General features: G+C 38.3%; 1 protein-coding gene across 1 annotated transcript in view; it reads left to right on the forward strand.

The window, feature by feature from the left end:
- Positions 1–21,739, forward strand: part of DENND4C (DENN domain containing 4C) — a 76,557-nt gene extending 54,818 nt beyond the window's left edge. The window contains exons 23-33 of the mRNA XM_075411568.1: positions 866–2,013; positions 3,572–3,752; positions 5,391–5,500; positions 9,884–10,059; positions 11,100–11,282; positions 12,413–12,602; positions 13,595–13,840; positions 15,179–15,296; positions 16,942–17,095; positions 18,197–18,261; positions 18,972–21,739. Coding sequence (XP_075267683.1) covers positions 866–2,013; positions 3,572–3,752; positions 5,391–5,500; positions 9,884–10,059; positions 11,100–11,282; positions 12,413–12,602; positions 13,595–13,840; positions 15,179–15,296; positions 16,942–17,095; positions 18,197–18,261; positions 18,972–19,108 — 2,708 coding nt within the window. The 3' untranslated portion in view covers positions 19,109–21,739. The remainder of the gene's footprint in view (positions 1–865; positions 2,014–3,571; positions 3,753–5,390; positions 5,501–9,883; positions 10,060–11,099; positions 11,283–12,412; positions 12,603–13,594; positions 13,841–15,178; positions 15,297–16,941; positions 17,096–18,196; positions 18,262–18,971) is intronic.

A 21,739-nucleotide genomic window follows, 5' to 3' on the forward strand; every position in this document is an offset into this window, starting at 1 on the left:
AGCTTTATGATGAGGAAGACATAGCTATATAAAAGCCAAATCTTGGGGCTCGCTCTCTTCCTGCCTTTTTGACTGTCCTTGACTAAGGCAATGTAGTGCCGCTTCAGCGTAGCTTGATAGCAAAGAATTGAGTCTCAGGCAACAAGTTGCCCAGAAACTTTCTGGCACTTATGAGAGATGATGACTAGTCAAGAAGCAGCATCTATGTGGCACTCAGACATCCTCCAGCAGTGGAAATAGTACATTGGGTCCTCTGTTGGGATGCTAATATAGTAGAATTCCCGTACTTGTGGAGGGTTTTGCCTAGCTAACACAGCTTCCTAGGCGTTAAATATTCCCAGTTCCCTTGAGGAAATGGGAATATTTATAAGATTAGTTTGTCTTCCACATGCTAAATTTAATTAGCTTTTTCTAAACGTGGCAGTGTCGTAAATGAAGTAATGCTTCTGTGTTATGCAGACACACACGATAGGTTGGTTTTTTTTCAGAACCAGAATGAACTATGGAGTTTGATATATAGATCTGTGAATATATCTCTGGGAACTAAAATAGAGCGATCTTTACTTACACTTTTAGTTCATGGATGTGATACCTACTCTCTGCTGGGTGTTGGCACAGGGAAAGGACATAGGAGCCGTAAAAGGCTTTGACTTCAAGGAGTCAAAGAGTAGATGACTTTTGGTCTGCAGGATGCCTTTGCAGCCAGTAAAATAACTGTTAATACTAGTGTAACTTAATGAGTAACATGAGATTGTGGTGCTCCCAGTTTGCTCACCGGTAAGGAGATAAGGAAGTTTCATGTGATTTCAGGAAAAAAATATGTTTGGTGGCTATGGATACCATATTAATGTCTTTTCTCTTTTAGAAACTTGTTCTAGCCCACTGTTCATAACTCAGGATTCAGTTGAAGATGTAGTCTTTGGTGACGTTTCTCCTAAGAAAACAAGTGAAAAAGGACAGAAGAGGCAGAAACTGCTTTCAGAGAGAAGTTGCAGTTTCAGCAGTGAAAGCAGAGCAGGAATGCTGCTGAAAAAAGGCAGCTTGGACTTGCATTCTAAAGAAATAGCAATAATGATGGGAGCAGATGCCAAGATCCTAACAGCAGCTTTATCTGGGGCCAAAACTTCACCCTGTCATACAAAGAAATCCCACAGCTTTGAAAGTACCAGTGACCATCAGGTTTCTGGCATAAGTGGTGCTTGGAGTTGTGTGACTGAGAGTGATTGGGAATTGGAGCACAGGTCTTCACCAGTGCTGGAACAACCTGGGGAAGGGCAGGAGCATCTTGAGAATGGAAGAGATGAAGACATGACCACAGTGGAAGGCATGAACATTGAACAGTCAGCTGAGTCCAAAAAGCAGAAACCAGAATCCAAAGATGCAACTACTAAAAGGAATAGCTTTTATGGAGTAGTTAAGCCTATTGAAAGGGAAGATGTTGAAGTAGGCTTGGACCCTTTATCTTTGCTGGCTACTGACAGCATGCAACCAAGGCATCCAGAACCTGAGGAAAAGTTGGTGTCACCAGTTGCAGCACGTAATTTGGCAGATGAAATAGAGAGCTATATGAATCTGAAGAACCCATTGGGTAGTAAGTTTCCCAGCATGGAACTGCACAAGCCAGACAGGGAAGCAGAAGCCTCTGGTACCATTGGTCACTCCCAAGAGAGGAGGTCAAGCCTGCCTTTGGATCCTGTTCTGCCATCCCCCAAGTCATATGAAAATCGGAGAAGTCCTTCTGTCTCCAGATCCAAAACATTCACTGGACGACCAAAGCAACAAACCCATCCACGAGTTCAAAAGGAGCGGTCTTCGTCTTTGACAGGACTGGGTCGTTCTTCTCCACATGGCTCATTAGGATCTGTCGTAACAACTTTATCCAGTCTGAAGTTAGATAACATACTGTCTGGACCAAAAATGGATGTTCTGAAATCAGGCATGAAGCAGGCTGCCAATGTGGCCAGTAAGATGTGGGGAGCTGTAACTTCAGCTTATAGTTACTCAGATGAGGAGGCAAGTGTCTTTATATATGAAAAATTTGGGGAGACAAAGTTAGAGGGGTAACTTCTGTGTCCAGAAGATTGCTTCACGAGGTGGTGCTTTTTATTACATATTGACTTCTCTTAGCTAATAAAAGTGTATGGTGGAGTTTTCCTCTGTCCTGAAAAAAACACTTTTCAAACAAAAGCACATTGAATTGTCTTGATGCAGTAAAATTAAACTTTGGCTTTTTGTTCTCAACATTCCCCCCCATTTCTGTACTTCTCTATTTATATTTAAAGAAACTGCAGCAAGAATCCCTAGTAAGAAGAAAATGACATCATCTTAAATTATATCACACTGTCTGTCTTATTTCAAAAAAATTAAGAAAAGGTGAAAACAAATCACGTACCTAGGAAGTCAGGTTGATGAGTATTAAAGTTGAAAATTGTAAAAGACAGCCTGAGATCTAGTAAATTTGTTTGTCAGGAGTTTGGAAACTAAATGTTAGGCTTGTTGTGTGAGCATGCTTGATTAACAGTCTTCTTTAGAGTAAAATATTTTGGAGTGTAATGACACGAATGAAAGAGGAGATGGAGGGATGAATATTATAACTTCCTCCTTTGCATATACATATTGTTATTGTGCCTCCAAACGTAATTTTCTCTCTTAGAAAGGCCTCTGCTTGATCCAGTTAACCCATCGTTCTGGTGTGTGGCTTTAAGGATCTTTTGCCTCCCCTCTTCAGGATGCTGAGATAGCTTCTTGCTTCCTTTTTCAAATTCTGCCTTCTTTCCCCAACCTCTGTGAAATGTGGGAAAGGGAAAGATAGCTGTCTGACTTTATTTCTACGTGAAACAAATTTAACTGATTTTACTAAAATTATCCTTTCTATTAAATAAAAACCCAATTTTTCTTATTTTTTTTAACCAGATTTTTCCTGTGACAATGAAAACGCACTGATTTGCTTTCTTTCCTGAGTTTTTTCCTGTGACCTGGGTTTTTCTGTGTTTTTTTCTATTATACTGACCTATTCTGTAGAATTTTGCTTAATGGCACATCATAATCCCCTTAATGTGACTTATTTTAATTTTCTTTAAGGATCTCTTAATTCTCTCCTCTTATTTCTGCAACATCCCTTTTTTAATATCCTAATTTTATACTTTGTCACATCCTGTGTCTTAGTGACTGTGTAATTGCTGCATCATTTCAGCTGGTATGTTTCATATGACTTTAACTCGGACCTTTTTTGTGAGAATTCCTTCATGTAATGTCTACCAAATCAAAATTTCTGCATCTTTTTTCCTGTTTCTCCTGTAATAAAGAAGTTTATATCCCTGTCGCATTGTCACTCAGTTTGATAGCTAAGTATTTTCACTGCTAAAGCCTTTTGTTTTTCCAGTATCCTTCTGGTTTGTCCAACGTCTGCTCTTTTTGGGGTTGTGTAGATTTATCTTACATCTGATAAATTTTTTACGTCAGAATTTCATCTTAATCTGCCACGTTAATTATTTATTTAATAGGATAAATGTAGAAGTCAAATAATGGATCTGGAGTACTCAAAAATGCTGATTTTTTTCTTGTATTATAGGAAGAAAATAATCGACCAGACTTCAACTTCCCCATTGGTTTTGAAGATAATATTTTAGGAGATAATGTGTCATCACGAACTGGAGTCCCAGGGCTAATTACAAATGAACTTGCACAAAGCACTACTAGTCTTGGCAGTAGCAGTAGCAGTGGAGATGCAGGAAGACAGCATTACAGTGCAGGTGAGATTTACCCCCCACACACACCCCATTACTTGTTTATAATATAACAAGCATGTGATTATGTGTGAAATCATTCACAACAGTGGAAGCTATGGTGATCTGAAATTATCAGACCCTTAAGGTAAGTACAAGCAAATTTGTACTTCCATTCTGTACTCTTCTCCTGCAGTAGGAAATAGCTGATGCTTCTCTCTTTGTTGCATGTATAAAAAGTTGAGACAAAATACAGGGATTTAACTGTAAAAGTACTTCCCCTGTGTATGTGATAGGAAGATTCCCACCTAGCCAGGAACACTTGCTGATTCAGGTGAAGTTGTAATACCCTGGAAGTTCTTGAAATATTAATACACAAAAGCAGAGCAGAGTTCAAGAACTGCAAATAGTTCCAGAACTAATAGGCAGATTTTTTGAGGGGGAAAAAAAAAATTCCAAGCAAACCAAAACCAACCAACCAACCAAAACCAACCTCACAGCCCCAAGCCCACAAAAAAAACCAAAGCGATACACACAAAAAAATGTATCAGCTTTATGGTGGAACAGGAGGTATTGGATGTATACTTGATTTGAAGTTGTGAAGGTAAATAATTGCTGAATATGTATCTGTTGATAAATTGTACTTCCTCCCCCTCCCCCATTCTAAAAGTGGATAAAGTAAATCTAGTCATTTTCAGTTTATGCTTATTCTGAGAAAAAGATGTGCTGCTGAATCAGCTGGGGATTTGGTTTAGCTTTCTTTGCAGTACTTTAATGATACAAATATCATAAAGTTGTGTGCATCAAGAGAGGAGGAACCATCTTGTGCACAGGCCATAAGCTGGGCATAAGCTAACCCTGTCTAGCAAAATCTTAGTGAGATATCTTATAGTTCCAGTTAGTTAGGAGGGTTGTAAGGACTAACTATAAAGAGTGGCAGCCATCAACAGGATATGTAAAATTTGTTCACAAACATAAACTAGCTGAGGAAGGAGAGGAGCCTTCTTTCTGACGAGGGGACTGTAGTAGTGATTTTTTGAATAGGAAGGTTTCACTGGGCTTGTCAGAGAAAGTAATGCTGATAGTTTTACTTCCTGAAACTGATTCCAACCATTTCCTTTTGGTAAATACGTTCCAACTCTTTTTCCCCTTCTCCTGGACAAAGCTCATAACCCGAAAACTCAGCCTTACCAAAGAAAGATTATTTGTTTTACTGTAATGTTAGCCAGGGAAAATACAAGCACAGTAATGGCATGTTTGTTTTGTCTCATCTGGTGCTATCCTTCTGTTTGCTATTTACATATGGATGTGTCATTCAAGAGGTCTTCAACAACTTTATTTAGAGTATATATATTGAACAATCTTTGTGCTCTTTGCCGTTTTTTATTCTTTCTTTGTATTTTCAGATTTTATTCACTGATGCTTTTATTTCTTTTAGCAGTCTGTGATATATTGTGTTAGACAAAAATAACTTTGAATTGTCAATCACAAAAATTATATTTATCTGTATTGTAGTTATAGTATCAGTGAAGTTACAGACCTACGTATATATTTGGAGATCATCTGGTACAATTTTCTGTGTTGGTGGAACAGAAATTATTTTCTTTGGGAATGGACCAATTACTCTTTCCTTGAATACAAGACCAAATGACACTTTCTCTACAGGTGAAGTTTCATTTCCAAGAAGTATGAAAGTTCTAGATTCTGAGAAGTCAGAGCACAGCTCTTCACATAATACTAGTTTATCCAGCATTTTCCAGAACTATGCAATGGAGGTAAGATTAATAAACTCATAGATGAAAGATAATTACTCAACATCACTGTATGTATTCATTACCTGTTTAGTTGGATTGTGACTGGATTTTTCAAAACCATTTTTTTCCATGTTTTTACTGCAAAGATGCCTGATACTTTTAGCACAGGATATGACAGTAGCTTTAATACAGAAAAGTGTGTTAAATGCTTTTATGTAGCGCCCATACATAGAGAGAAGACACACTTGAGAGAAAGGTCAAAACTTGAAGTGAGACAAAAAATTAGAGAGGAAACAAGATTTTTTTGTTTCCTTTCAAGCTTTTTTTTAATTTGTTTGTTTGTTTTCTTCTTTATGAAAATTATGTGTTACTAAATAATTATAGTGGGTTGACCACAGCCACCAGCTAAACCCTCACCCAAGCACTTGCTTACTCCCTCTTCATCAGGATGGGGGAGAGAATCAGAAGGGCAGAAGCAAGAAAAAAACCTTAACGGTCGAGATAAAGACAGTTCAAGAAGTAAATTGGGTGGGAGGAAAAAACATAGGAGGGGTGAACAACAAAAAACAAGTGATGCAAGTGCAATCAGTCAGCACCATGACACCCTAAGCAACAGCTACCTTGGAAGAACTCCCACGCACCCCCCAGTCGTATTGCTGAGCATGGTGTTATACAGTATCTCTTTGGTCAGCTGAGCGGGCTGTGTCTCTTCTCAACATCTCATCTACCCCCAGCCTCCTCACTGGATTAGGAACAGAATGAGGAAGAAAAGGCCATGATGGTGTGTAAGGCATTGTTCACCAATGGCTAAAACACTGGTGTGTTACCAACATGGAGTGGGTCACCAGTGTAAAACACAGCACCATAAAGACTGCTGTGAAGAAAATGAATTCTATTCCAGCCAAACACAGCACAATAGTAGTTTAGTATGCTTCTCTTTTTCAGTTGTCGCTTGTAGAAGCTTTCAAACTTCAGATACGTAGGCAATGGTCAATGCATTTGCCTTGATCACTTTTATTTCAGCTGTGGTGTTATTTTGCTAGGTCCCATGTGATTTTATTTTATGTTTGACCTTCTGGAGATCTAGGCTTGTCAAACTTCTGCACTGCGTTATATAAATGGCATAGCATAGTAAAAGAAAAATGTTGCCATTGGTCAAATATCTGAAAAAACTCTAAAATATATTATATGCTGTGTTTGCTGGTGTTTTTTTGGTTTTGTTTCCTGTGAGAGTGAAGCAACGAAGTAAGAGGAAGCCTAAAAAAATAAGGATTGTAGACCATTCTTCTGGACGTGAGCCACCAATGTGCACTCGCAGCCCAGAAGGCCAATCATGTCCTGGGCTTCATCAAAAGCAGAGTGGCCAGCAGGTCAAGAGAGGTGATTCTGCCCCTCTGCTCTGCTGTGGTGAGACCTCACCTAGAGTGCTGCATCCAGCTCTGGAGCCCTCAGCACAAGAAGGACGTGGAGCTGTTGGAGCAGGTCCAGAGAAGGGCAACAAAAATGATCAGAAGGCTGGAGCACCCTTTCTGTGAGGACAGGCTGACAGAGTTGGGGCTGTTCGGCCTGGAGAAGAGGAAGCTGCCGGGAGACCTTGTTGCGGACTTTCAGTACTTAAAGGGGGCCTATAGGAAAGATGGGGGCAAGGCCTGTTGTGACAGGACAAGGCGTAATGATTTTAAACTAAGGAAGGGTAGATTTAGACTGGATATAAGGAAGAAATTCTTTACAGTGAGGGTGGTGAAACACTGGAAAGGGCTGCCCAGAGTCGTAGTAGAGGCCACATCCCTAGAAGCATTCAAGGACAGAATCACAGAATGGTAGGGGTTGGAAGGGAGCTCTGGGGATCATCTAGTCCGGCCCTGCTGTAAAAGCAGGTTCACCTAAAGCAGGTTGTACAGGACTTCATCCAGGCGGGATATGATTATCTCCAGAGAAGGAGACTCCACAACCTCCCTGGGCAGCCTGTGCCAGTGCTCTATGACCCTCAGAGTAAAGAAGTTCTTCCTCATGTTCAGATGAAACTTCTTGTGCTTCAATTTGTGCCCGTTGCCGCTTGTCCTATCACTGGACACCACTGAAAGAGTCTGGCCCCATCCTCCTGACACCCACAGATTGGATGGCACTCTGAGCAACCTGGTCTAGTTGAAGATGTCCCTGCTCGCTGCAGGGGAGTTGGGCTAGGTGACCTCTAAAGGTCCCTTCCAACCCAAAGCATTCTATGATTCTTCAGCTAGTACAGAATTAATTTTTACCATCTTTTCTCCAGTTCTCAATCTAGTTTTGTGATGAGACTTCTATTAGTTTAAAACAACTTTCTGTTTTTTGCACTTGTATTGGGTTTGCATGGCAGGATTTGGTAGCAGGGAGGCTACAGGGGTGCCTTCTGAGAGAAGATGCCAGAAGCTTCACCCATGTCTGATAGAGCTAGTTCCAGCTAGCTCCAAGATGGACCCGCCGCTGGCCAAGGCTGAGTCCATTGCCCATCAGCAATGGTGGTAATGCCTCTGTGATAAAATATTTAAGAAGGGGGATGAAAATTCTGCACAACAGCAACTATGGGAGGGGAGTGACAATATGTGAGAGGAACAACTCTGTGGACACCAAGATCAGTGAAGAAGGAGAGGAGGGAGGTGCTTCATGTGCTGGAGCAGAAATTCCCCTGCAGCCCATGGTGAAGACCGTGGTGAGGCAGGCTGTCCCCCTGCAGCCCCTGGAGGTCCATGGTGGAGCAGATATCCACCTGCAGCCCATGGAGGACGCCACACTGGAGGAGGTGCATGCTCCAGAAGGAAGCTGTGACCCCATGGAGAGAGGCCCACACCAGAGCAGGTTTTCTGGCAGGACCTGTGACCTCATGGGGGACCCACACTGCAGCAGTCTGTTCCTGAAGGACTAAACCCCGTGGAAAGGACACATGGAAGGGACCCATACTGGAGCAGTTTGTGAAGAACTGCAGCCTGTGGGAAGGACCTGCATTTGAGAAGTTAATGGAGGACTGTCTCCCATGGGTGGGACCCCACACTGAAGCAGGGGAAGAGAGTGAGGAGGAAGGAGCAGCAGAGAGAACGTGTGACAAACTGACTGCCAACCCCCGTTCCCCATCCCTCTGTGCTGCTTGAGGGGAGGAGGTAGAGAAAATCAGGAGTGAAGCTGAAGCCAGGAAGAAGGGAGGGGTGGAGGGAAGGTATTTGAAGATTTGGGTTTTATTTCTCATTACGCTACTCTGACTTTTGATTAGCAATAAATTAAACTAATTTCCCCAAGGTCAAGTCTGTTTTACCCTGATGGTGACTGGTGAGTGATCTCTCTGTCCTTTTCTTGATGCATAATCTTTTTGTCTTACTTTTCTCTCTCTGTCCAGTTGAACAGGAGTGATAGAGTGGCTTGGTGGACCCCTGGTGTCCAGCCAAAGTTAACCCACCACACCACTATAAAGGTTTCTTTTGTGTGTGTTAAGTGCTTTTTTTTCTTTTTTTTGAGAAGTAAATGTGTTGTTGTTTAACCCAAGCTGGCAACTAAGTGCCAGGCAACCACTTGCTCACTCCCTGCCTTCAGTGGGATGGGGGAGAGAATCAGACGGGTAAAAGTGAGAAAACTTGTGGGCTGAGATAAAGGCAGTTGAACAGGTAAAGCAAAAGCTGCATGTGCAAGCAAAGCAAAAAAAGGAATCCATTCACCACTTCCCATCGGCAGGCGGGTGTTCAGCCATCTCCAGGGAAGCAGGGCTCCATCACGGATAACAGTTACTTGGGCAGACAAACGCCATCACTCTGAACATCTCCCCCTTCCTCCTCCTTCCCCCGGCTTTCTATGCTGAGCATGACGTCATACAGTATGGAATATCCCTTTGGTCAGTTGGGCTCAGCTGTCCCAGCCATGTCCCCTCCCAGCTTCTTGCGCACCCCCAGCCTGCTCGCTGGTGAGGTGGTGTGAGGAGCAGAAAAGGCCTTGACTCTGTGTAAGTACTCCTCAGCAATAATGGAAACATCCCTGTATTGTCAACATTGTTTTCAGCACAAATCCAAAACACAGCCTCACACTAGCTACTATGAAGAAAATTTACTCTCTTCCAGCCAAAACCAGCACAACATTCGAAACAAGTTGTGTATGCTGAAGGCTTCATAGGAGCAAGCAATTGCAAATGCTAAATTAGTAGCATTTCAGGGGAGTGCTTCCAAGTCTCAAAATACCTAACAAAAATAAATTATTAGTATTTGCATTTCATAGGTAAAAGTTATGTAGATGAGGTAACTCTGAGTATGGTAAGTAAGTAGTGATGAACTCATGCCTCCCAGCTAGCATTGTGATACCCATTAAACTCCTGTGGATACTAAGCCTATAAAGCCAATTATAAAAGAACCCTGAAACAAGTCTGATAATATTCTTTCGTTGGTGTTCTAGGTATTGATGTCAAGCTGCTCTCAGTGTAGAGCTTGTGGTGCTTTGGTTTATGATGAAGAAATTATGGCTGGATGGACAGCAGATGATTCAAACTTGAACACTACCTGTCCTTTCTGTAGAAGTACCTTCCTACCTTTACTTAATGTTGAATTTAAAGACCTGCGTGGCTCTGCAAGGTTAGTGAGTTTTATAGATACTCTCTTTCTGCCTTTGCGTTTGTACATGCTTGTAATTTTTCCCAAAAGGATCTTAGTTGTATCTCCTGGTATTTTTGTCTAGATGTTCGCAAGAATGTCACTGCCTGTTCGACAGTCGTAATTGTACTGAAGGAAATTATAAGGCATGTAAACTATTGAGTTTCATTGTAAAACAGCCAAAAAGCAAAGAACTGGTGGCCTTTTTACCACTTTTTCTTTTCATACTTTCTTTGTAAGCATAACTATACAGAAGATATGTCTGTTTTCAGTTTGTTTAGCTTTCAAAACAAAGCTAATGGATCATGAACTTTTGAAAAGCATATGAAGAAGTTTTTAAATCTGCCAGCAAAGAATTTCTCCCAAATTAAATCTACTAACAGCTTTTAGTTACAGATGCTCCAGCTTGTTGTTTCTCCAGTAGTTCTCCAGTTTAAGCTTCTGCACTTACTATTTTTACTGCTTTTAATTACAGTGTGAAGGCTGGAACTTATTTTAAGGTAATTTAAAATGCATTCTCACTGTAGTGGTTATTGCTGTGAAACAGAGCTTCCATTAGTGTTCTCTAATGCTGAAACTGAATATCTGTAGAGTGTGTCCTTAAAAAACCTTAGCAAAGCAATATACATTTCTGTTATCTTGTGCCAATAATGCTGTATGGTTTTCTAGTCTGTAATGTCACATTACAATCACCATTTTCAGTGATGTATCAGCTATTGATATATCATTGCTGATTAGGAACCATGACAAACTAAGGTCACTTGTAATGATGTATGTCCAGCATAGGATTTCTTATTTTGCAGATCAAATCTCTGTTATGTGTTCATTTACTCTGCCTATGTAAGTTACAGGGGAGAGAGGAGGATGACGTTTGTGTCCTGTTGTCAAGCTTTTTAATGCTGTGTTTCCTTTTTTTGTTACTTTTTGAAAGTAAATGTAGAACATAGTAACTTTTTTAATGACTTTATGCTTACACCTTAACCTTTGTATTTCTCTCCCCTCCCTTTCATGTTGTAACTTAGCTTTTTCCTGAAGCAAAGTACCTCAGGAGATAGTTTACAGAGTGGTACCCTTCCATTAACCACCGATCCCCTGGAGCAGAAACTGTTGTCCAGTCCAGCTGTTGCTGACTTGATCAGTTTTTCAGATCACCCACAGTCCAGCCACACCATAGCTGAAGAAACTAGCTCTGCAGCTGAGCAGAGGTAGGTAAAACAGAAATGTAGCAGTGCTTCCAGTATTTCTCCTCTACTTCTGAAGTGAAGGTGGCTTATGTACCAAATATGGTGAAGTACAAGTGGCAACTTGAAGATCGTCTGTTTCCTCTCATTCTTCTTGCATGTTTTAGGCATGCTTTTATCAATTTGGAGTAAGCTGATTCCAGTAAATGACTCTGTTTTAGAGATACAGCTGTAGAACTAAATCTTCAGGTCCATCTGCTATTAAGTAATAGGTAAAACTTCTACTCAGTATTGTTAGAACAGACTCGCCTTTTAAAGACATACAGAAATTTAAGCATTACTTCTCCTTTCCTTGTGTTTAGAATTTAACGGGAAGGCCACTGGGTTTTGGGGAAAAAGAAGTCCATTTGCTGGAACACTTTTTTGAGAGAAAGGTGAAGGTCACCTCTAAATGAGTCACTTCCCTCTCTTTGCAGATTATTTGGAAGCAGACACTTTCTGTTGATATTTTTTCTCGTTTCTTCAGCTACTATTGTAGTTGAATTATTTTTACCCATTGTTTCAGTTATAAGGGGTACAAAATTAATATTCCCAGATCTGCAAGAGGCTTCATTGTATGGATTAAATTTGACAAGCCTGTAATAGGAGTTTGCTTAAATTATCTGTTGGGTGAGTTTGACATTTACAATTTTTTTTTTCCGTTATTTTGGCATGCAACTTATACATTGTTTTCTATAACATTTTTACTCTGCTTATGACATTTAGAGAAATTAAAAGAAAGGGAGGAGGAAGTAAAAATGACTATAGTCAGAACAAGATAATCTTTGTGTGTTTACAAAACTGTCCATTGCTGGTTTTCTAAGCAAGGTAAAGCTGTACTAGAGCAATGGTACCTATACAGAACTGAAATGCTTTCAGATTCATGCCTTAGGTTATACCTAGTTGTTTTTCTGGAGGGATGGTTATACTATTCTGAGAGACATTTTGTTTTCTTTTCCCGAAACTGTGGAGCTAACTGGGCAAATATGATTCCTTATTAATAGTGAAACTTGGTTTGGGGTACTTACTTGGCAGCCTTTTTCTGCTTCCTTCCTGTTGCCATAGGAATGCAGAATAGTTTCATATTAGCGTATTCTCTTCCAATATCCAAACAGTGATGTGGCAGAAGAACAAAGTGAAGATCCCAGAACCATGAAGACATCTGCCAATAACCCACTAAAAAGAGGAGTGTCCTTGACTCGGAGCCACAGCGTTGGAGGTCCACTGCAAAACATTGATCTTTCCCAGAGACCATCTCATGGCGTTTCAACAGTTAGTCTTCCAAATAGTTTGCAAGAAGTTGTGGTAAGTCTAGAAGCTGCACATTCTGTTTACAGCAAAATATTAAATGCAATGAACTTAAAATGCATAATGTGAACACTTTCAGTGAATATTTCTGTAAGGAATAACGCTCTGCTATGAACAATGAATAATATTCTACTAGCATTCTTGTCCATTTGGGGAATGGGAATGGCCAAGCATATTTTCATGTTCTTACGACAAAAAAAACCTTGGTTCAGTTAATCTAAAATTCTTTTTTCAGTACATTGTACGAACAGTGCTGCTTGGTTTGAAATGTTCTCTCTAGTAGAATGAAGCTAGTCTTTGTCTTTCTAAACCTGGAAGTTTGTTTTTAAAATAACCTAACTTCTGCAGCACCCTAAACACAATAGTGCAAAGAACACACAACAAACAACAAACCAAAGTTTGTTCCTTTTCCACGCATGTACTTACACTCCTCCTTTACATTCTCTTAAGCATATTGAGTATATCATTACATATTGAGTGGATGGGAGAAAGTAAGAGGCAGTATTGAGGTTACTACATTATTATTGCATGTGAAACAGTGTTTGTCCTCTCTCCTGGCACTTTTTATTGGCAAGAAGCTGTCTTAACTTATGAACTCATGATTCAGTTCCACAGCTGATGTAATTGCTGACATTTTTCTGCAATCTCCAGCACCACTGACTTAGTACTGGCTTAGATAGCTTGAAACCGTATAATCAGAAACAAGTTATAATAAATTAGTGTTTTCTTTTTCACATAACAGAGTAAACTTGTAGGTGATTGCTCTTTAAAGTTGAGTAACAACGGAACGGTCAAAAATACTGATGCTATTAAAGTTATTTTGTGTTCAGTACTTCCACAAGCTTCTTCCAAATATCAAAAGAAACTGTGCAATGGGGGATTTCAGGGCAAGTCATCCTGAAAAGTATTTCTGGAAGAAAAATCTTTGATTTTGTAAAAACAAAAAAAACCAACATTTTTTTCTTTTGTGTGTGTTGGGTTTTTTTTAGGATCCTTTAATAAAAAGACCTAACCCACTCCCTGTATCTGTACCCTACTTGAGCCCTTTGGTACTTCGTAAGGAGCTTGAATCACTATTGGAAAATGAGGGAGAGCAAGTAATTCATACATCCAAATTCATCAATCAACACCCCATAATTTTCTGGAATCTAGTTTGGTATTTCCGGCGGTTGGATCTACCTAGCAACTTACCTGGACTTATTCTAACATCTGAACACTGTAATGATGGAGTGCAGGTAAGTGGCTTCCTCCTTCTAGAACTAAATTTGAGAGTTTGGTTCAAAAAAAGTGGGTAAGTAATTTCAGACTAGCTTGGATCTGGGTTCCTGTTTTTTTGCAATACGTTTGTTTTCTGTAAGGAATCTTGAAGGAAGATGAGTGAAAACAACATTCAAATTCTAGTCAAACTGTTTGTTCTCTTTTAAGAAGCCAGAGAGTAAGATTCATTAAAGAAAAGGCTGATACGTAGAAGGAAACAAGATGTGTCTGTGCAGAACTCACAACTTGCAATACATCGTAACCCACATAGTGTGGGTTACATACTTCAGTATAGAAGCCTTTTAAGTTGTTGGTCAATATTTTTTGTTCTTTTCCATTAATAGTTTTTGCTATTTAATCTCCACTGAGTTTCATCACTATATGAATAGAACAAAAGAACATAGAATGGATGCTATCTTTTGAGTATTTTGCTTTCCCCATTTTAAGGAGCAGATGTTTTTCTGAAACCTGTATGATTTGTGTATGTATATACCAAATTTAATAGGTATTTATGTATGATGCACACAAAAAAGTAATATTTTCCTATCTACATGTATGCACTTGAATTTTAAAATTCTCTCCCTCAATTTTCAAAACATACCCAACCTAGAACCAAGAACAATTTTCCATGAAATGTAGTTGAATACCCATACTAATGAAATCTAAAGTATACTGGAAAAATACAATGCATTAGCAGGGAAGACCACAAGGTGGGACATAATATCTTGTAATTACTACTTGAAGTTGATACACTCGTGATAAATTTTTCTTGCCCACTAATTCTTATTGTGGTGGTGATTCCAGAGGCACTTGATTTTATAAAATAATTGTGGAACTATTGGTTTTAGTGCCATACGTTTTTAATGGAAATAAATGGTTCACGTTGGTATGCAAATACAAAATCTTTCTGCTTGTTGGGAAAACCAAGACATAGATAGGCAAATGAAATCTTTATCAGGTCAGAAAATACTAAGGAATGGCATGATAAGTAGTACAAATCAAGTAAAGTGTTTGGTGCACAAAAAATATTTTTGGATACATACTCATAAATATTTTCTTCAAGTATCTGTAGAAAGCTGAATGGTCTTCATACATTAGTCTAAACTAGAAAAGGCAATTAAATGTTGCAGTACTTGCGACTTTGCTCTGGTTGAATGCAGTTTCCTGTAGAAGACATCAACTGTTCCTGTTTGTTGGATTCAAGATAAATAAAGTAAACCTTTTTTTGTTTGCAAAATGAGTAAAAGAGCAGTTTTTAAAAAAGTAAGACTGTACTGATGCTTTTAAAACTCTTTTCCTTTCCTCATGATTTTCAGCTTCCTTTGACATCTCTTGCTCAAGATAGCAAGCTAGTATACATCCATCTTCTGTGGGACAATATCAACCTCCACCAAGAGCCAGGGGAGCCCCTGTATATATCTTGGAGAAATTTCAGTAAGTAAAACAAATGTTACAGAAAGCAGAGGGAGAAGAGGCAACAGGAAGAAACAGTTGGCTTGTAGTGTCTGAAGCGTACACAGCTGATCAAGTTGGAAAGCTTTTTTAGTGTGTGAAGCATCCACAATCTGTTAGGTACTTAACATAGTCTTAGTGTCGAATTATTTGTGAAAATATCTTACTGACCTGTGTGAAAAGCTATGTTACCTGTTCCATATATATGTACACTTATAAACAGGGTGGGACCATTTGCCTTAGATGTGGTGCTAAATAAGCTTCACCTGCTCAATGTTTCACTGCATTATCTGGTTATACCTATGCAGGCATGGAAAAGGAGACGGTATTACAGAAAAAGTATCTTGCGTTTCTATAACTGAATGAAAGGTCACAAGTCCCATTAATATGTACATTTGGCAGCCTACGTGACTGTCAAAAAGCACGATCCAGGAAAGCCTTTGTCTACCATAACTTGATTTGGAAGGAAATAAAACCAGGCAGGCTGGTTATAAGAACTTCGAGATTTCATTACTTCTGATCAGCAGATACCCTTTGTTGACCTAAACTTCTCAGTCTGTGTTTTAACTTCTAAAAACTATACAGCATGCTGATTCTGGTTCTAAGAAAGAAAAAGGGTTTGATGAAAAGTGTCCTAAAAATAAACAGATTGATCAGAATATTACAGTCAAGAGCACAGAATAAGATGTAGTGTTTCCTTCAGCTTCTACAAAAACTTATTGTTTTAAGCATAATACATAAAAAGCATCCCCAAAGCCTTTAGATATAAATGAAGATGCATAAATAATGCATTTATGGAAATAAAGGAGCAAAAGACCTGTTTTAAATGTGGAAGAAAAGTAGTAGTATTGTAAATAGGCTCTACAGTGGTGTCGGAAAGTATTTGGAAAACCGGAAATAACATTTGTAAACCAAGATATAAGTCAATTTTATGAAAACCTTATGTTGGTGTGATTATGATTACTAGCCTTGCTCTACATTTCATTTACATGCCACATGCTTGCTGCTTAATCTGTAGCCTTATTTTTGTCAGTAAATGGACTGACTGTTCCCTCATGAGTCAGTGTTTTCCAAAGAATAATAGTTCAGTGCTATTTTGGAAGTGGATGGTAAATGTCTTCATAATGTTCTTTCCTATTTGACACAACTGTGAGTTACCTATTTCAATATGTAGCCCAAAGTTATCAATGAATTGTAGGGGGCTTTTAAGAAGGGCTTTGGTAAGAAAAGTTTGTTTGGTAAGAAATGTGACAGTGTTTTCTTTTGTTTTATTTCTTTTCCTTTGTTTAAAAATAACCTTCTTGAAGTGAGCTTAGTTTTTGAAACTTAAGTACAGCAATGAATCTGAGCTAACAAACCATCATAGGCAACATCTTATGCTGGATACTCTTCAGCCTCTTGTATTTCTCTGTCATGTGGGAGCTCTTGAATGTGGATGCTTGATGCATTCTGTCATTTTCGTGGTGGAGTAAAGACTATAAGAAGACAAAGCCTTTCCATTGTAACCAATTTCTATAGAGGTTCTGTATATATATATATATCTCACTTTCTGAAATACCTTCTGCGTATTAAAATGGAAAAAAAAGATCTTTAGTGTTTTAATAATCTGTACTGTTGCATTTCCCAGATTCTTCTGAAAAGAGGTCTTCTGTAGTGGCAGAAGATCAGCAGGCAACAAACACCTTGTTGGAGAGCATCAAACTAAGCATTCAACACAACGACGTTGTTAAACCAATCAACCTCCTCCTACAGAAAGTTCAACCAGATGTGAAGCGACAGAGGTAAAGGGACAATCTCTTCTTACTTTCTCCCCACTCAAGGTTAAATGAGATCAGATTCTATACGCTTCATAATGATAAGGACCTCTAGGTCCATAAGGACCTCTAGGGTGTATTCAGTTTCATTTGTGCCCACCAAACACTGTGTATATTTATTTATGCCCATGTTTATGAACAGATGTATTCTGCAGCCAGGTGCATAATTCATCCAAATCAAATGGATAAATGTAGTTCTTCAATCAAAATGGATATACAAATGAATAAGAAAAACACTCATATTGACTATGCAGACTTTGGTGTTGATCCAGATCTAGCAGATTGATAAATACAAGTGTGCAGCATCCTGTTGAAGTGTCTGCAGTATTCTCCAAACTACCTAGTTATACCTATCAAAATTCTAACAGCCTGGAGTACTGGCTAGAAAAGTGGATACAGCATGATCCACAAACCAAGGGAGACGTAAATAACACTTCTACAGTACATTTTGCCATCTGCACTACAATTCAAAGTGGGCTTCATACAAAAGTACAGCCTCTGAAGTAATTACAGCAGATACAAGATGTGTTTGAAGTCTACCATGCTAAGCCATCTTTGCTTCTGTGGTTTGTAGTTACTAAAAAGAAACAAGAACTAATCTGCCTAAAGAAGAATCTTTGCATTCCAAAAGAAAAACAAAAAATCTAATTGTTTAGTGATATCCAGTTCTGAGAGAGATCGTGACGTTCTGAAACAAAAAACAAAGTATGGGTGATCTGAAGTAAGCCTGCTCCCTGTACTTCACCGTCAAGCAGGAATGAGTTAGTAAATAAGTGGTGCTTATATTTTATATTTCTTGTTTTTATGGCATGTTTGGCAGAGAGATTTTTCATAGAAAATGTAACTGCTGGGGTTTGGCAATAATACGACTTCATGCTTTAAGAAAAAATATTCAGGCATGAGAAAAATTAAGCTAGTAATCGTGTAGATTGGTCACTTTCTTCACAAGCAAGATTAACAGAACAGTTGTAGAAAGTACATAGTGGAAGATTTGTGTCTTCAGTACTGACTTTCTAAACTTTGTATAGTTGATACTTTCATTGATTTGCCTTTCAAAACATTTCCTAGGAGCTTTTATAGAGAAATTCTTTTCCTGTCTCTGGTGTCTCTTGGAAGAGAAAACATTGACATTGGTAAGTAAAAAATACTGCAAAATTCATAACACCTGTGTATGAAATACATGAATAGTTTATATGAAAACTAGTGTATAAAATCGACTTTTTGTCCATGAGTTTCTGTAACTGTTCAGTTGCTGTGTTTTAGTTGTTTTAGTGAAAAATACTGTGCTATCTCTCTTGAAGTAGGTGTAGGTGTTGTTTTTATGAAAACATAATTCACATGAGGCCATTAATTTTTACTTTGTCTGAAACCAGTAATCAGTTACTTTAAACAAAGTTTATTAGCTTGAAGCTTTAATTCCTCTGTCTGAAAACTTGTTCCTGGTCTTGTCCATCTTTCTCTGACCCGCTTATTAGACCTATCTCATCTAGCCACCTGATTGTCTGCCCCTTCCTGATCTCCTCTACCCTGACTTCTGTTTGGCACTATGCAAGCGAAGGGACTCTCCTATGGGATGTGACAGAGGAGATAACCTGGGAACAGGCAAACTGAACTGTGATAGAAGTAATGGGCATCCACTGTGATGTGTGGTGATGCTCCAGTGTGAAGATGCTTTTCAGGTTCTCTGAGAGGTTGCATTTTCAAAAAAAAAAAAAAAAAGATTGGCTAGTGAAGATAATTATTTTGTTACTATATAAACTCCACTAAAAGTATTTTATTGGAACAGTAGAGTGCACTATACAGGGTTTCTTAAATAACTTCAGCTATGCTTTTTCTCTTTCAGAGGTCTTTGATAGTGAATACAGACTTGCACATAAAAATCTACCAAAGGATGTTCTCGAAAAGATGCAGAAAATAGATGCTCCCCCCAGCAGCAGAGTTGAGTGTTGTAGGAAGTGCTTTGGAGCACCTTTAATATAGAAATGAGGAAGATGCACACTAAACTTCAGTGACATGAAAGTAGAGGTGAACAAACCAGGAGCATGGTGATATATACACTTTGAATCCCGAAAGGTGATAACTTGAGCAATTTGTCAAAGCAATTTCATTGAGCTGCAACGTATATTCTTGTCTTTCATCTCATGAGACACAGTGTAAACTACGTTAAAATATTTTAAAACTGCATTACTTATTAATAGGCTGAGTTGGTTTCAAGGATTGATCTTTTTTTTTCCTGTATATATTTCTTCTTTTCCTTCCTGAAATCTTTCCCGCACAATATCAAGTTGATCAAAAAGGTGATGATTAAAGAGCAGCCCATAGCTGGTGACTTTCTTAAGGGCCACCAATATTTGTGTATTTTAATGAAATACCTTTCCTACCACAGAATACTTAGATTCTTCACTGCTTCTTTAAAATGATCTTTACCTAAAGAGGGATCTTTTTATTGGTGTGGAGTATGTATGTGTGTATGAACATAAATATTTGAGTCCTTGGATTGGACGTTGCAATGCAGTTGCTTTTGTCCAATCACAGTACCTAATATTGCTACCCTTCTCCTGACCCTTGTCCCAATCACTATTTTAAATTATCTTTGGCTGAATTTTTCATAATGTATGTCTATAGCTCTAAAACCCAGAAATTTACACTCTTATTTTCCTGTATTCTCTGTCTGACAATTTAAATATCCTATACAGGTACTGCCGCTTTATCAAAAAAAATGATAGGCTTCTACACTAAGCAGCTCAGAAATAGATGGTTTTCTGAAAATTAGATAGGAAGCTTAAATGGCTTTAGGATGCATACAAGGTTTGTCAAACAGATACTCTCTGAAAAAAATACGCTTTATGTTGTATGCATGAATTTTATCACCCTCTGTCACGGTTTCTTGATAGCCTGTGGGTTAATTATTTTGCACTGATAGTCCAAATTCAATATTTCAGTTAAAATGTATTTATAAATGTGGTCTTCAAGGTGTATATTAGCACAAATGAAGTGCTTGAGTGTATGATCTGAAAAGATAAATCCATCTTTTGGATTACTTCTAGTAGTAGATAAGACATTTCCTCACCTCACATATCTAATTGACTACAGTAGTCATAGTCTTGGCAAGAAGAGCCTGGATACTGGTTAACAGTTTAAATGTTTCTGTTGCTTGAGGAATATAGTAAGATTTATTCCAGGTTTTTTGCTGAAATTAATGGCGTAGCTTTTCTGATGGAGTTATTCCTAGAGAAAAAAGAGTAAGATTTGTAGCATTTTAAAGGAGCATAGCTAAAACGATAATGGCATCTGAGTATGAATGTATTTACTTCATACTACTCTCTTTCTTAAAAATTTTCATTCTTGAAAATGATGAGGGATGAAGATCTGTGTGGGACAGCTTCTACATGAAACAACAAAACCAACTTTTGTTTTTTCATGAGACTAAAACAAAGGATTTGCACTATTTGTGACAAAATACATTTGCATTATAGACTGGTTCCTTGTATTTTGTCTGAGAGTGCTGATCCTAAGTTAATATGGGGATATTGCCTGGACAGATTCTCTCCTGATGAAAATACTGTGTTTTCTCAACAGTTAAAAGCAAGAAAGCACACACTGACTTTTTTTTTTCTCATTTTTTATTCTTTGGGTTTATGCATAGTTGCTTGCAGATATCTGACCTACATCACAATGGAAGAGTAGAGCTTGATTCTTCTTTTTTTCCTCTCTTCTCCTATTACATAATTGACATGCATGGTTCCATCCTTTTAAAGTAAAAGTCTCTCTGAAGCATTCATCCAAACAATTTAATACTTCTACAAATCAAAATGGCAAACTTTCCTGTATAATTCTATGCTGATCTTAAACATACAGCTATAGAAAGACATTTTTTGAGTGTTAAATGGACAAACCACATGGTTGTGTGATGCAGCTTTCGAGGAATCAAGTTTTAGTTTTCCTTAAATTCTCCCAGCTCATTAAATTACAAATAAAATCTATTCACTGAGTGCTGTTTTAGAGAATTGATGAGATCAAAATTGTTTTAAACTATTGTAAATAATATTATTATAGTCTAAATTTTGTAAGCAGATCACCTTCATTTCCAAATAACCTTCCCATCCTTTGCTGAAAATATAGATTAATCAGGCTGTAGTGTTGTAGAAACAGCAAAGCAGATTGTGTCACAGCATCTAGTGCTAAATGTTATTTTCCCCAGGTATATACACTAAACAAAGAAATAAAAAAAACCCCCTAAACCCTGAGGGGACGAGGACAGCTGCAGGATTGAACTTGCTTTGATTTGCTCCTGCATTATTGGCATTTCTGTACACTACAAATTAACTTCTATTCCTCTTATGTGTACCTGGATTTCAGAGTGGTAGGAGTCCTGCATGTAATTACTTGAATCTGCCTATTGAAATTAATTCTTTAAAATAGAATGACAAAAGTAAGTGCTTATTCTTTTTAATTTGGATTTTTTAATGCCTAGTTTTTAATAGCTAACTAATCAGCTGGTTCCTGAATGAAATCCATAGTTCCAATGAAAAGGGAGATCTCTGAAAGCGATTTGTTTATGAGGTTTTCATCTAAGGAGATGCTTTTTTTTTTGGGGGGGGGGGGGGGGAA

The sequence above is a fragment of the Opisthocomus hoazin genome, chromosome Z (assembly GCF_030867145.1).
Source record: "Opisthocomus hoazin isolate bOpiHoa1 chromosome Z, bOpiHoa1.hap1, whole genome shotgun sequence".
Lineage (NCBI taxonomy): Eukaryota > Metazoa > Chordata > Aves > Opisthocomiformes > Opisthocomidae > Opisthocomus > Opisthocomus hoazin.